This window comes from Neolamprologus multifasciatus, chromosome 6 (assembly GCF_963576455.1).
Source record: "Neolamprologus multifasciatus chromosome 6, fNeoMul1.2, whole genome shotgun sequence".
Classification (NCBI taxonomy): Eukaryota; Metazoa; Chordata; class Actinopteri; order Cichliformes; family Cichlidae; genus Neolamprologus; species Neolamprologus multifasciatus.
The window spans coordinates 17534623-17550128 of record NC_140444.1 but is presented as its reverse complement, the minus strand read 5'-3'; the positions used below and the strand labels follow the sequence as shown (position 1 = coordinate 17550128).

The window sequence follows — 15506 nt, the reverse complement described above, 5'->3', positions numbered from 1 at the left end:
CGAAATTTTATGAATTCAGCTACATCAAATGAACAACCTTCATGATTGCACATGGACTAAAGTGGTTATTAATGTTTATTTCGGTTTTGGCAACAATACTGCGCCCATTTATTTGTGCTTTTGTGCATACAAAGGTGACTCTGCAGCGCTCTGTGAATCTGCCTCTTGCAGTATTTTTTGGGTAGAAATAACTCCTGCATATTGCTTTCGAAGTATTGATGGCTGCTCCTAAAATGCTATATGTGTTGCTGAGAGAGAAATCTCGAGAAAAGAGGAACGGGAGAAAGAACACGGTGAAAGATCTGTCAATATAAACAATGAGCTCCAAGATGTAGCACACCCTGAGGAGATTTCAGGTACGCCATTGATAGAAAAGGAGGCCAATGAAGAACAATTAATTATCACACTCTAAGGACAACCGGATGGCAAGAGGGTCATGGTGAAGAGGAGGGGGGAGGCAGAAAAACAGGAACAGAAAGCAAGTCAGTAATCTGTTTAGCAGAAGTAAAACAAGTGGCACATTTAGTAAAGACAAAAACAGGAGAACCATTACAGCATGCTGCAGGGGCGGCGCGCTGTAATAAGAAAGCCAAAGATACACAAAAAAGAGAAAATGCAAGCAAAACAGAATTATTCAAGGCTGTAAGGAGTCTGTTTGATTGTAGCAGTTCTTCTTTTTAAAAAGAAAACTAGCACAGACTTCAAAATATTCTATTAAAGTACACTGTTCCAAAAAACAGTAATGTCAAAGTATCTTACTGTATATTTTACAGTTTTGTACTGTCTTTCTAGAATATCATTAAATTTACATAAGTAGACTGTGATTTTACATGTCAAAGGTAAAATAACATAACATCACTGTAAATATAGTAAAACACAATTTACTTGTTTTTTAAATATATATTTTTTGTACATATGCATATTCAGATTGTAAAAATACATTCAGAAATGTATCATAATTTGACAAATATTTGTCTGTTATGTGAGAGAAGGATCTGTTAAATTCAAATGTAATACTATGGAAAAATATATAAAATGATCGAAAATTTATGAGAATAATCAATAATTAAAGGAGTATTTGAATTATAATTGTGCTGAAAATTTCATGTCATCTAGGTCTGATTCAATAATTCAGAGGTAACAAGTGAAAATATAATTAATAGGAATAAAAACATATAAAACATTGCACGGCCGCGCTGTGCTAATTATATATTTTAAAAAATAAATTAATAAATAAATAGGAATTGCAATTAATATAAATCTCAAAGTATTCACAACATTCCTGAACAGAAATAGGCCTCTGCACCTGGGGTGAGGGTGTGGCCATGAAAACAATGTGACATGCCATTGGATGTTGGGACACATAATAACATGACGCTAAGCATCGGCCAATGAATGTGAACTAACAACCACAAGGTCGCGGGTATGGCAGCACTGTAGGAAAAAATCCTAATATAAAAATATTTTACTGTGCATTTACAGTTTTGTTCTGTTCTTCTAGAATATCATTAAAGTTACGTAAATAGACTGTGATTTCACATTTCAAATGTAAATTAACGTTAAATCACTGTAATGTAATAAAACATAATTTTCATGATTATTAAATGTATCTGTCTGTACATATGCATATTTAGATTGTTAAAATACATTGACAAATGTATCATGATTGAAAGATTGAACTGTTGAATTCAAATGTAATGCTATGGAAAAGTATATAACATGAATCCTATAAGCTTGTGTTACATCACATAAGTATTATTATCACTGCTATTTCGGAAAATCGTGGCTCAAGAGTTGGCAGTTTGCCTTGTGATCAGAAGGTTGCCGGTTTGAGCCCCGGCTCGGATACTCTCGGTATTGTGTCCGTGGTCAAGACTCTTCACCTACTGGTGATGGCCAGAGGGGCCGATGGTGTGATATGGCAGCCTCGCCTCTGTCAGTCTGTCCCAGGGCATGCAATCCATTATTATTTAAACCAACTGTTAACTGTATATTTCTGTACATTTACGTATTATGATTCATATTGCCACATTCATTGACCTTGTTTAGAGGTAATTTCATTGTTTGATCACATTAAAATGTTCCTAATTTAATGTCTAAAAGCACTTGGAAAAGGCAGAATCCCATGTAAAATTAGCGCAACAAACTCTATTGTCATTACTGAAAATAACTGTATTTTCATGAGAAAGTTATTTTCTGTTATTTTACGGTAGTATTTTGGCGCCCCAGCTGCTGGAATATTACCGTTTTTTTTTAACAGTGTACAGACACAGCTGGTCCGAGGTTGATTATTATTAAAAAATAGCAGTGCTACAAATCTGAAGGTTTAACAGAGGAAAACTTTAAATTCTTACACTCCAACTTAATTTCTCACCTTAGTTTGAGCTGTTTGCGGCATGGCACAGTGTTCCTCATGCAGGTCCCGCTGAGCGGGTCCACATCCTCCACAATTACAAACGGCGCCTCCTCCAGAGTCACGATGGACAGGTGGTCCTTACGCTCCTCCGCTCCTGAGTACAGCTCAAAGCGAGGCCAAACGTGGTACCTCATCGTCAAGGAGCCTCTCTCCCATTTGCCAACCTGTATGAGTGAGTGGGAGGACAGCTGTGTGTAATTTGCTCGCCACTGTAACGAGTACTTCAAGTGGCAGAAAAGTGACAGACACATTGCAGAAGCATCAGAGGAGGAAAAGGGCAGAGAGAAGAGAAGAGAAGAGAAGAGAAGAGAAGAAGGTTTACCCTGTCCCACTGTCTGTCCTTGTCTAGAAGAATGATGACCAGCTTGGGAAACATCTGGTGGCCTTCTTCGCTAAATGACAGGTTTCGGCCTTCAAATGTCACATTCATAAGGTACCTGAAAATGGAAAAATCCAATATCAACACGTGTCTGTTGACCACAAAGCAAAATGTGGAGCATTTAAACTTCATTCTGGATTTCCTTAAAACATGTTTAATGAATATTTAAATGCTGCTTTGCCATCTTTAACCCGGGTGAGGGACCAGACAAAGAGCGATTCAAAAGACCCTTATGAAAAAAACACCGAGGGAACAGTTTACCCTGCCCGGGATAGGGTTACCGGGGCCCCGCCCTGGAGCCAGGCCCGGGGAGGGTGCCCGAGGGCGAGCGTCTGGTGGCCGGGCCTTAGTCCATGGGGCCCGGCCGGGCACAGCCCGAAGAGGAGACATGGGCCCATCCTCCCGCAGGCCCACCACCTGCAGGAGGCGCCATAGGGGTCGGGTGCATTGTGTGCCGGGTGGCGGCCAGGAGCGGAGGCCCTGGCGGACTGACCCCCGGCTGCCAAGACTGGCAATAGGGACATGGAATGTCACCTCTCTGGTGGGGAAGGAGCCTGAGTTAGTGCGTGAGGTTGAGAGGTACCGGCTAGATATAGTTGGGCTCACCTCTACGCACGGCTTGGGCTCTGGAACCAGTCTCCTGGAGAGGGGCTGGACTCCGTCTCAGTCTGGAGTTGCCCCTGGTGAGAGGCGGCGGGCTGGGGTGGGTATTTTAATATCCCCTCGGCTTGCTGCCGGTACGTTGGGGTTTTTCCCGGTGGACGAGAGGGTTTGTTCCCTGCGCCTTAGGGTCGGGGAACGGGTCCTGACTGTCATCTGCGCTTATGCGCCGAGTGGCAGTTCAGAGTACCCAGCCTTCTTAGAGTCCCTGGGGGGGGTGCTGGAAGGTGCTCCACCTGGAGACTCTGTTGTCCTGCTGGGAGACTTCAATGCTCACGTGGGTAACGACAGCGAGACCTGGAGGGGCGTGATTGGGAGGAACGGCCTCCCTGATCTGAACCCGAGCGGTGCTTTGTTATTGGACTTCTGTGCTAATCACAGTTTGGCCATAACGAACACCTTGTTCGAACATAAGAGTGTCCATAAGTGCACGTGGCACCAGGACGCTCTAGGCCGTAGGTCGATGAACGATTTTGTAATCGTATCACCAGACCTGCGACCATATGTTCTGGACACTCGGGTAAAGAGAGGGGCTGAGCTGTCAACTGATCACCACCTGGTGGTGAGTTGGATCAGGTGGCGGGGGAGGACGCTGGACAGACCTGGTGCACCTAAACGCGTAGTGAGGGTGTGCTGGGAACGACTAGCAGAGGCCCCAGTCTGCGAGATCTTCAACGCACACCTCCGGCAGAGCTTCAACAGCATTCCGAGGGAGGCGGGGGACATTGAGTCCGAATGGACCATGTTCAGCGCCTCCATTGCCGAAGCTGCTGCATTGAGTTGCGGCCGCAAGGTGGTTGGTGCCTGCCGTGGTGGTAATCCCCGAACCAAATGGTGGACACCAGAGGTGAAGGGAGCCACCAGGCTGAAGAAGGAGTCCTATCGGGCTTGGTTAGCCTGTGGGACTCCGGAGGCAGCCGACAGGTATCGACAGGCAAAGCGGAATGCGGCTCGGGCAGTGGCTGAAGCAAAAACTCGGGTGTGGGAGGAGTTCGGAGAGGCCATGGAAAAAGACTTTCGGACTGCCTCGAAGAGGTTCTGGCAAACCGTCAGGCGTCTCAGGAGGGGAAAGCGGTGCTCTACCTGCACTGTGTATAGTGCTGGCGGAGCGCTGCTGACGTCGACTGAGAAAATTGTCAGGCGGTGGAAGGAATACTTCGAGGACCTCCTTAATCCCACTGACGCGTCTTCCGAGGAGGAAGCAGAGTCTGGGGATGAGGGGAATGACTCACCAATTTCCGGGGGCGAGGTCACTGAGGCAGTTAAACAACTCCTTGGTGGCAGAGCCCCTGGTGTTGATGAGGTCCGCCCCGAGTTCCTGAAGGCTCTGGACGTTGTAGGGCTGTCCTGGTTGACACGCCTCTGCAATGTTGCGTGGAGATCAGGGGCAGTACCCGTGGATTGGCAGACCGGGGTGGTGGTCCCCATCTTTAAGAAGGGGGACCGGAGGGTGTGTTCCAACTACAGGGGGATCACACTCCTCAGCCTCCCCGGGAAAGTCTATGCCAGGGTGCTGGAAAGGAGAGTTCGTCCGCTAGTTGAACCTCTGATGCAGGAGGAACAATGCGGTTTTCGTCCTGGTCGCGGAACACTGGACCAGCTCTTCATCCTCTCGAGGATACTTGAGGGTGCATGGGAGTTTGCCCAACCAGTCTACATGTGTTTTGTGGACTTGGAGAAGGCATTCGACCGTGTCCCTCGGGGTGTCCTGTGGGAGGTGTTGCGGGAGTATGGGGTGTCTGGCCCATTGCTACGGGCCATTCGATCCCTATACAACCGTTGCAAGAGCTTGGTTCGCATTGCCGGCAATAAGTCGGACTCGTTCCCGGTGGGTGATGGGCTCCGCCAGGGCTGCCCTTTGTCACCGGTTCTGTTCATAATTTTTATGGACAGGATTTCTAGGCGCAGCCAAGTGGCGGAGGGCTTTCGCTTTGGTGGCCTCAGGATCTCATCTCTGATTTTTGCGGATGATGTGGTTCTGTTGGCTTCATCGGGTGAGGGCCTCCAGCTCGCACTGGAGCGGTTCGCAGCCGAGTGTGAAGCAGCGGGAATGAGGATCAGCACCTCCAAATCTGAGGCCATGGTTCTCAGCCGGAAAAGGGTGGAGTGCCCACTCCGGGTCGGGGATGAGGTCTTGCCCCAAGTGGAGGAGTTTAAGTATCTCGGGGTCTTGTTCGCGAGTGATGGGAGAAGGGAGCCGGAGATCGACAGACGGATTGGGGCTGCAGCTGCAGTAATGCAGACGCTGCACCGGTCCATCGTGGTGAAGAGGGAGCTGAGTGTAAAAGCGAAGCTCTCAATTTACCGGTCGATCTACGTCCCTACCCTCACCTATGGCCACGAGCTGTGGGTAGTGACCGAAAGGACGAGATCGCGGATACAAGCGGCGGAAATGAGCTTCCTCCGAAGGGTGGCTGGCATCTCCCTTAGAGATAGGGTGAGAAGTTCGGCCATCCGGGAGGGGCTCAGAGTAGAGCCGCTGCTGCTCCACGTCGAAAGGAGCCAGCTGAGGTGGTTTGGGCGTCTGCTGCCCCCGCGACCCGGCCCCGGATAAAGCGGATGAAGATGGATGGATGGATGTTTAATGAATATTTAAATGCTGCTTTGCCATCTTTAACGCTGATCTGAAACAGAATTACTAACAGCAAGACGAACCAAACACGCTGTGGATGTAAAAGATTATCAGCAATTCATCTGAAACCTGAACTGACATATTATAACACAAGCTGTGGAGGCTATATGTGTTAATATACCAAACATTTTTCTTTTTCAAGTCTTTTTTCATTATTATTTGGCATTCAGCTGCTAAAATTCTCCACATTGTTCAGAATCTAGTTACAAACTTTGCTGCATGATATGAGCAGCTACAGCACTAAACAGTGGGCGACATTTCTCTGTGAGGTCATCGCAGTAACACCTTTACATAGAGGCAAAGTCATCTTTTAAAAAAAGAGTATTGATCGGTGCAGCTTTAAGGGCTACGACGCAACATGCAAGCAGCATCAGTACAGCGCACGGGATGCTGCTGTACCCTTATTCCAAAACCGGTGTGAGGGTGCACTCAAATCAAGGGCCACTTCTTATCAAATATTTTTTAAATGTTGAAATATTGCAACCAAAACATTTCAGCCACATAGATGGCTCACATTGGCAGTGAGTCAGTGCTGTCAAATATTCAGTCCAATTACTTGGCAGCGTTGCATTTGTCGTTTTTGAAATCTGTTGGGATGTCGTTCAGAAACATAAAAGATTGAAGGAAGTTGAATATCTGACACCCACTGGTTTCCTATTATACTTTTGAACACAGCTGCCCTTCTTCTTTATTAAAATCTTTATGTTTTATTTATTTTAATGTCTATGTCATAGATTTAAAATAAGATTTTACTTTCTTAGGTCTGAGGGTGAGATGTGGCATTTTGTGTATTTCTGTATATAAATAAATCTGGAATCGAATTTAAAATCTTTCTCACATACAAGATCTTGAATAATCAGGCCCTGTCTTATCTGAAAGACCTCATAGTACTGTATCACTCAAACAAAGCACTTCACTCTCACGCTGCGGCCTTATGTGTGGTTCATATGATATATAAAAGAAGAACAGGAGACATAGCCTTGTGCTTTCAGGGCCTTTTTCTGTGGAACCAGCTCCCAGTTTGGATTCAGGAGACAGAAACCCTCTCTACTTTTACGATTAGCCTCAGCCTTTCTTTAATTTGCCTTTTTAAAAAGCAAATTGTTAGGCCTGGATCAGGTGTTCTTGAATCCTCCTTTAGTTATGCTGTAATTGGCCTGGGCTACTGAGTGTTTTTCTTCTTCACTCACTTATTTTCACTCTCTTTGTGTTTAGACATCTCATTGAATTTATTCATGAGTTATTATTCATCTCTGGCTCTCTTCCCGAGCGTGTCTTTTGTCTTGTTTTCCTCCCCTCACCCCCACAAGTCTGGTTATGCCAGTGGTTTCTTCCTGCTAAAAGGGAGTTTTTCCTTCCCACCATCACCAACAGCATGCTCAAAGTGGGTCGTCTGATTGTTGGGGGTTTCTCACACTATTCTAGGGTTTTTACCTTCCAATATAAAGAGCCTTGAGGCAATTATTGTTGTGATCTGGTGCTACATAAAAAATGTCCATAATAATCCAGGGGCGATCACGGCTCAAGAGTTGGGAGTTCGCCTTGTAATCGGAAGGTTGCCGGTTCGAGCCCCGGCTCGGACAGTCTCGGTCGTTGTGTCCTTGGGCAAGACACTTCACCTACCGCCTACTGGTGTTGGCCAGAAGGGTGGATGGCGCGATATGGCAGCCTCGCTTCTGTCAGTCTGCCCCAGGGCAGCTGTGGCTACAACTGTAGCTTGCCTCCACCAGTGTGTGAATGTGAGAGTGAATGGGTGGATGACTGGACGTGTAAAGCGCTTTGGGGTCCCTAGGCGGGACTAGTAAAAGCGCTATACAAATACAGGCCATTTACCATTTAATAATTGTATTATTATTAATATTCTTTTCATTGTTATTATAATTATTATTTGTGGCAGCAATAGCAATCTTGATATTTTATGCAGTCTCTTAACTCGACCAGGACCACAACGAAGGTGACCCAGTTTGAAGCATAGTTATAGTGTTAAGAAGAACAGAGTAGGAGCAGGTAAAGCGAGAGTGAAAGGTGGAGGAGTGGGTAAAGGAGGAGAGAGTGCGTTAAGTGCCTGTGTGGATAATAATCAGCATATACAGTATGTGTTTCAACAAGTGTACAGCAGTGGCAGATAAGGTGGAATCATCTCTCTCTCTCTTTCTTTCTCTCTGCCGCCTCCTTCCCGCACTCTTCCTCATCCTGATCTGTGGGCTGCCATCACCATGGAGACGCTCTGCCTCTGAAACAATCCACCGGAGAAATAAATATCTTGTCTGAATGCAAGGAGTAAGGAGCTCAGTGTGTGTGAGCGTGTGTGTGTGCTTAAAAGGATGTATGAAACACATTTTACCCACCATTATCTCCAAGCAAGCCAACAGTGTGAAAAGAAGGACAATACATCTTTTCACAAGTGAGTAGAAAATAAATAAATAAATAAACTGCAGACAACAGATGAGCAATGGGCCTGAAACCTGCCCAAGATTTTATCGCAAGTACCTCCCACTAGAACATTCGGTACTTCTATCTGTGATCTCTTCAACTATATTTATATCCAACCTCACACACACATGCGCGCACGCAGCGTTCTAAGTAGGCTACATGCTTGGAGCAAGTCAATAATATGACTCAAGCCTCCATGAATTGCCTATTTGCTGCGTTCTGGCTGGCTTGCGCACTACAAGTGCTGTAATGCACGCGTAACATGGGATTAGCCTCCTAATACAGTTTGACTAAAACAATGAATCCTGTTCAGCGTCCTCCACCAACTCACCAATCTGACATTTTCCTGGAAAAGCCTTCAAAAATTTACACCTGGTTAGACACTGCTTGTAAATATCCTTCACCATTTTTGCAAAAACCCATTCTCAATCACTTAAGCACATTTCACTCGGTGCACGGCGCACTTGTGAAGCACAATGTTAACCAAACAACTACAGCGCCGGTATCATCGCTTAGTGGTAATGATATGATGCGTATAAGCCTGTAGGAGTGCACAGGCGGCACAGGCGAGGTTCATACCAATAATGGATGGTTGTAATCTGAGAAGTAAAGAAGGAAGACTGTGTAAGAGCTGTGAGGGGGGGTAAAGGGGAGGAGGAGAGGATGTGGATGGTTTGTGGAACCACAACCAACAAAAAACCCTCCATAAATACATGTTTCCCAGCATAAGCAATTGCTAAAGAGACAGCATAATGTTTATTTGATTGATATTTACAACTTTTTTTTTTCTTTTGCATTAATAGTCAACAGTGAAGGCATTTTAATATCTGTGCCTGGTTCATGTGTGTAGATGTGAACATGGCATCTGCACTTGGGTGCAGACCAAAACAACCCAGAAGGTTTGGTGTGAATTATCAGGCGTCTGGGCTAAATGCGTTCTCATAGCTAAGCATGCTTTGCATTCTGAGCAGACATGTGGTAGAGTACCACTGATATGCATTCACTGTTCCTGCCCCAGACACATCTGTGTACCACTACAAACTGTTCTCACATGGTTTCTAGTGAGGCATTATGGTTCATGTGAATTTTTTTCTGTGTTTTCTCCCCAAAACACTGAAGAAAACTTCAAGTGTACAAGCTCATCAGCTGATCAGGGCCATAGTAAATGAACTACAGGTGTGAAAACACCTATTTAAAAATAGTTGCCTTTACATGGTAAAGGCAAAAAATGTAAACTGTATCAATAATGCACATATAATAATTATATGTAAGAGCAAAAGAGAAGATTTACAACATGGTAGTGAAACCTGCTATGATGTATGATTTGGAGACGGGGGCACTGACAGAAAGATAGGAGACAGAGTTGAAGATGTTAAGATTTTCAGTGGAAGTGACCAGGATAGACAAGATTACAAATGAGTACATCAGAGGGACAGCTGAAGTTGAGTGGTTGGAGCAGTGTGGACCTGTGCAGACGATAGTGGATATACTGGAGAAAGGATGTTGAAGATGTAGCTGCCAGCCAGAAGGAAAAGAGGAAGACCCCAGAGAAGATTCATGGATGTAGGAAAGAAAGACATGTAGCGGGTTGGTGTGACAAACGATGTTAGGGATAGGGTGAGATGAAGGCAGATGATCCTGTGGCGACCCCTGTGTAATCTTTTTTTTATAGGCCTTTGTTCACATGTGGTTAAAGACTCTCTCACCACCTCTATGACTTTGATTCATTTGCCAAAGAAAACAAAATACAAGTTGCAGAGAATCTGAATTTGACAGTCCAGTATTTGTAGTTTTACAAAACACTCTCTGCAAATCTTTAAAAAACCTATTCGCTCACAGCAGTGAAGATGCTGCTTCACCATCAAATCAGCATCACATGTGATGCAGAAAAATGTTTTATGGTAAAGTAAGCTAAGGTCAAATTTAGCCAAATTCCCAGTTGTAGCAGTTCTATATTTTCTTCTCTTGTGCTTTTGTTTTTTGACGAGCACTACAAGATTGTAGACAATAAAAATAACTGTGTATCTGTCTATATTAAGTCTCAGTAATACTCAGTAGCTCAGCAGTGTTATTTTGACTGCAGACAAAACGGCTTTGACGTGTCGTCACAAGCGGGTGACGCAAGGATGCGTACGTAAAACTGCAACATGAGGAGGCAGGATAATTTAATTCAATGTGTTGCCATGGCTCCCACAACCACAGCAATTTCTGTGCAATCAGCTGCGTTGCCATGGGAACAGTAATCTCACAGATGAGAGGCTGGTTGAAGGAGAGGAAGAGAGAGGAGTATTTTTTAGTCTGAACCTGAGTGTTTACTGACTTCCCCTCATGCTGTCTTTCAGTTTCAGATCAATCTCTCCATCTAACCTCGGAGAAGCGCGTCGAATCACACATCAATAGGATTCATCTTCCCGTACATTAACCTGTGCCTTTACAAAGACTGATGCACGCTGTGAATTTACAGCAGAGGAGGCTGCTCTGTTTATCATTTTGTAGCCCTGTACTATTGATGTAGCTTTTATGTGCTGTTTGATCCCTCTTCGTGTCAGAGCTCCCCTCTGGAGGAGGAATATAAAATATATATATATATATATAAATAAATAAAAGCATAAAAACTACTGGGATGAGCCACTAACCGAAGCTCACGCGGCTTCATCACAGCCATATGCAGCGCTTTGTGCGCCTCGCTCACCAACTGTTCCCCATCTAATCACTGGCTGTGAGGGGAATTTATTTTTTAGCAACAGAGACAATGAATCATCAATGGCATGGACACAATCCCTATTTGTGTGTGTGTGTGTGTGTTTTTCTATCCCCCAAATATCTTCAAATGTGTTTCTGAGCCATTTGATATCATGACTCCTTTTGAATTTCTCTTTTTTTTAATCTCAGAGTGAAGCAGAACAAGGTCACAAATTCTCTGTCGCTGCAATGCAGAGATGTAAAAATATATATCTCTGGCGCATGTGTGTGTAAGGAAGTGTGTGCATGTACTCACACACACTCGCATGAACAAACTGTATCAGGTTGCTGTGGATGACTCCTGAGGCCTGCCTTTCAAAAGTTACCAGTTACTGATAAAATGTGTACTACACTTTACAAGTCCTGCAGGATAGAAGCTGTGACAGCGAGTAGAGAGTGGACAGCCTCACAATACCGTGAATTATAAAAAATACAGAGTAGAAATGATGAGCCGTGCCACTCGAGGTCCACTTCAGAACAAATTAAACAAGGTGGCAACAGGTGGGATATGGGTGCAAAAGCTGCGATTAAAAGACAAAATGTTTTCTGGTTACAGCGAGGTTAAAATCTAAAAACAGATATCTGTGTATGAATATGCTGAATTTGTGGACAAAGGACAGAACTTTTGGTGCTAAAAGCTGGTAAACATTACATGTTGAGAGCAAATGAGGATTTGCATTTAGATTCTCAAAGCTACTAGCTCTCGACTGATTTTGCTTTAGGAATAAGAAGCCACTGGTTTCCCAGCTTGTAGCGAGATACTGTTTAGCACACAGCAATTTCACCAACACTACAACCGAAAGATTGTCAGCCGTCACAATGCAAAAACATATAAAACCGCTATGTATTTGTAAACTTTAACAGTGGCAGGTTCACAGTGTGACCTAACAAGTTTTAGATTAGCCTAATAGTTCTCACTCTGAGAGTCTGCAGAGGCAATCAAAGTGTAATTGAGCCTATTAAAAAAAGCGTCTTGAACACGAATACAGAGAATAATTTCCATGTTTTGCCTGATTGCAAATCAAATTCATTAGCTTGAAATAGCCCTTCCTCATGAGTTACATGACCAGCATGACATCTCCAGCATGTATCATAATCAAACATTTTCTGTCATTTGAATATAAACTGCTTCGTTGCTTGTAAACGAGTTTCACAAATCCAAAGATGAGCATCTTGCTGTGAGGCATCGGTGCCAATCGAGCCATTACGTTGCTAAATGCTAAATTTTTATTCTGCCCTGTTTGTTTTAATTTTAGGGGATTTAGTTAAATAATATCAAATTTAACAAATTTAACAATTTAACAAAAAAAAAGATCCTCAGGCTTATCCAATCCTGGGTTACGGGAGGGCTGGAGCCTATCCGAGCTGTCACTGGGCGAGAGGTGGAGCATACAGATAACCAGGTAACCAGATAACCTCTACTCCTACAGCCAAGGTGCATGTTTCCAGACTGAAAAGCAGAGTACCACAAAGAAAATCTGTGTCAAAGCCAAAGAATTCTGGCAGTGAGGTAAAAGCGCCAACCACTGTATCACCATGCAACCGCCCAACATACAATTCCAAATCCCCCAAATGATTTTATTTCTTATTTATTGAGCCATGTTTTTCAAGTGGCACAGCCCCGAAAGCTAAATACACAAACACAGTGCTGCCGGACTCCACACTGAAAAGATGTAAGGCTCCGAATCTCTTTGAGCTGCAGCCTTTAATAAGAGAGTCTACAGGAGCTCCGTGTGATCCGGGCCCGCGAGGACCCCTGATGTGCAGGAGACATCAGACAGCTACCTGTGGAGTCTGAAGAGAGGGAGCATGTATCACAGAGATTGCTTACATTTAAAATGTGAACAAGGGCAAAAGAGAAGATGACAATGACCTTTCATAGTTATGGGTTTTTTTTGTTGTTTTTTACTGTGGCTGATTTGATTTTAAAATTAGTAAATAAGGACACACTCATCAGTCCTTGTTAACCTCTACAAATAGAGCATATTTGTAGAACTAAAGACCTAATTTGACAGTTGGTTATATAAAGAAGATTTCTAACATTTGTCAATAAGAGGACCAAATACCTCAGATGATCCCATAACCCCGGTAGCAACTAGCTAAAGCAAACCTGAGTACCACGGGGAAAAGCGCAAGCTTGTCAATTTACTGTGCTGGTGATGGTCATGTCTCAAACTTTCCTGTTTTTGTGTCGGCTGCTTTTCTTTTTCTTCTCCTTGTGATCTCCATATACTTTTTTATTCTTTGAGCGTCTCAGGAACATCTTTGTGTCCGTATGTTGTTATTTTTTTCTTGTCTGAGACTGTTACACTGATACATTAAAGTCCACCCAAAAACACGTTCTCATAAATTCACAATGATGTTTAACCATCACACAGAGAAAAACACCATTTAAGTGAAATGTTTAAAGAATTCTTCTCTGACAGTGAGCCCCACATAGCAGATTTTCACTTTGTTACTTTTTTTTCCATTTAACATTTGTTGGACTTACAGGGAATGTTGGGAAAGGTAGCAGGGAATGATGTGGGAAAAAAGCTCAGACTGGCCAGGAGTCTACCCCCTGAAATCTCATCATCAGTGACTAACGCGATAGTTAACATTTAACTGTAAACCTGGTAATCAGAATATGAAACTTTAGTTTGAAACACCTGAAACCTAGAGAAACTTATTCTCAGTTTTTAAACTAGTCAGTGTTTTTTTATAGGGTTAGGGTTGGTGTACATCGAATGCAGAAGCAAAAATCCACCCGGTTAAGTCCTAAGCACATGGTTATCAGGTCGCCCAGATGTTGAGATTTTATATAACAAAACAAAAAAAGAATGAAACTTCCAGTTTTTCCTCACAAGTAAAACTTTTTGTTGTAAGTATAAGAAAAAATACTAAATATAATCTACATTTAAAACCAATTAAAGGGCCATACTGACTGACCAGAGCTCAACTACAGACCAGAAAATGTCAGTGAAATTTGGATGGCTGTAGGGCTGACAGGAAAGGCAGAAGGGGTGAGTACAACGCTAAACTCATATTTAAATGTTTGAAGCAAAAAGAATACAGACAGCTGGGGCAGTGCCTTGATAATAATGGTTAATATTTACATGAAAATGTCAAAAAAGTGTTACTGACTTTTTCTTACACTAAATAGCACGCACTCAGTGACAACAAACCGAAGCACATCTGAGAGAGAGGTTAAGTATTAAGCAGTCATGTTATACTTCCAGAGAAAACACTACCTGGGATACTTTTGTGCTTACATTTGACCTCATTTGCTGTATCACTGTATAAATTGCTGAGTCACTACCATTGTACTAAAATGATGCTGCTGTTGGCACTGTGATAGATTTCTGCTTTGAATTAGGTAGTCTCTCATCAGTGGCAGCAGCTCGCTAGAAAAAAAGGATTAATTTTGTTTGGGCTAATAAACGCTGCTGCCTCTGAGCTACAATCATCAATAAAATGTTAAATTTTCATCATATTTAAAATTAGCGCAAAATTATCTGAAATATGACGACATTACGTGATAAATATTGTGATATCGATCTGAGGCTACGTCTGAACAAATGACTGAAAAGGGAACATGTTGTGAACTATTCTGTTTACAGCTTGAACATTGGTTTGCGTTTTCTCTGTATTTCAGTTAAGTATAGCCTCCCCAGTGTAATTCTTTCTCTTGTCCCTGTGTTTTACTTCCTGTTTTATTTTGGTAATCACATGTCTCTTGTGATCTGTGCAGCTTTCTTCTTGTTTAAAGGAAGAAACTACTGTCACTGTCACCAAGTGCTTTCTCCTGGGGATCGTTGAATAATACTAGAGAGTAACTATTATTAGAAGAAAAAATATCCAAAACATACATTTAGGTTTTTATTTTACAGCACCTGTTATAAATGAAATTGTACTGCAACATCTATTAATACAAACTTTAAGTTGTTGCTTTTATATAAAGATATAATTTCCTGTTTTTCTCTACTTTAATGATTTATTGGTCGGTTGGAAAAATGTGCTTAAGAAGTCCCTTTGGTGTCTGGAAAAAGGCAATAAAAAACAATTTAGAAAATAATCAAGAGATTAACATAAATTATGTTAATCATTTCTTCCAATCGGAGCGCTTTAATTAAAATATTGACATCAGTATGGCGGTGCAGAAATAAACAGTCTTCATTAAGTTCTCACACGCTGTATCGTCCCCAAAGTGAGCAGGAGCAGCAGCACCGAGAGCAGCGTTACAGATGTGAACCACTGTTTGCTAG

At 43.1% G+C, this 15506-nt stretch overlaps 1 protein-coding gene across 9 annotated transcripts in view; it reads right to left on the bottom strand.

Annotated features, from left to right (window-relative positions):
- grin2bb (glutamate receptor, ionotropic, N-methyl D-aspartate 2B, genome duplicate b) overlaps positions 1-15506 on the bottom strand; it is a 141106-nt gene that overhangs the window by 33175 nt on the left and 92425 nt on the right. For all 9 annotated transcript variants that reach the window (XM_085161927.1, XM_085161920.1, XM_085161922.1 and 6 more), the window contains 2 exons: positions 2739-2853; positions 2375-2580 (listed from right to left, as the gene is read on the bottom strand). In XM_085161927.1, coding sequence (XP_085018053.1) covers positions 2375-2580; positions 2739-2853 — 321 coding nt within the window. The remainder of the gene's footprint in view (positions 1-2374; positions 2581-2738; positions 2854-15506) is intronic.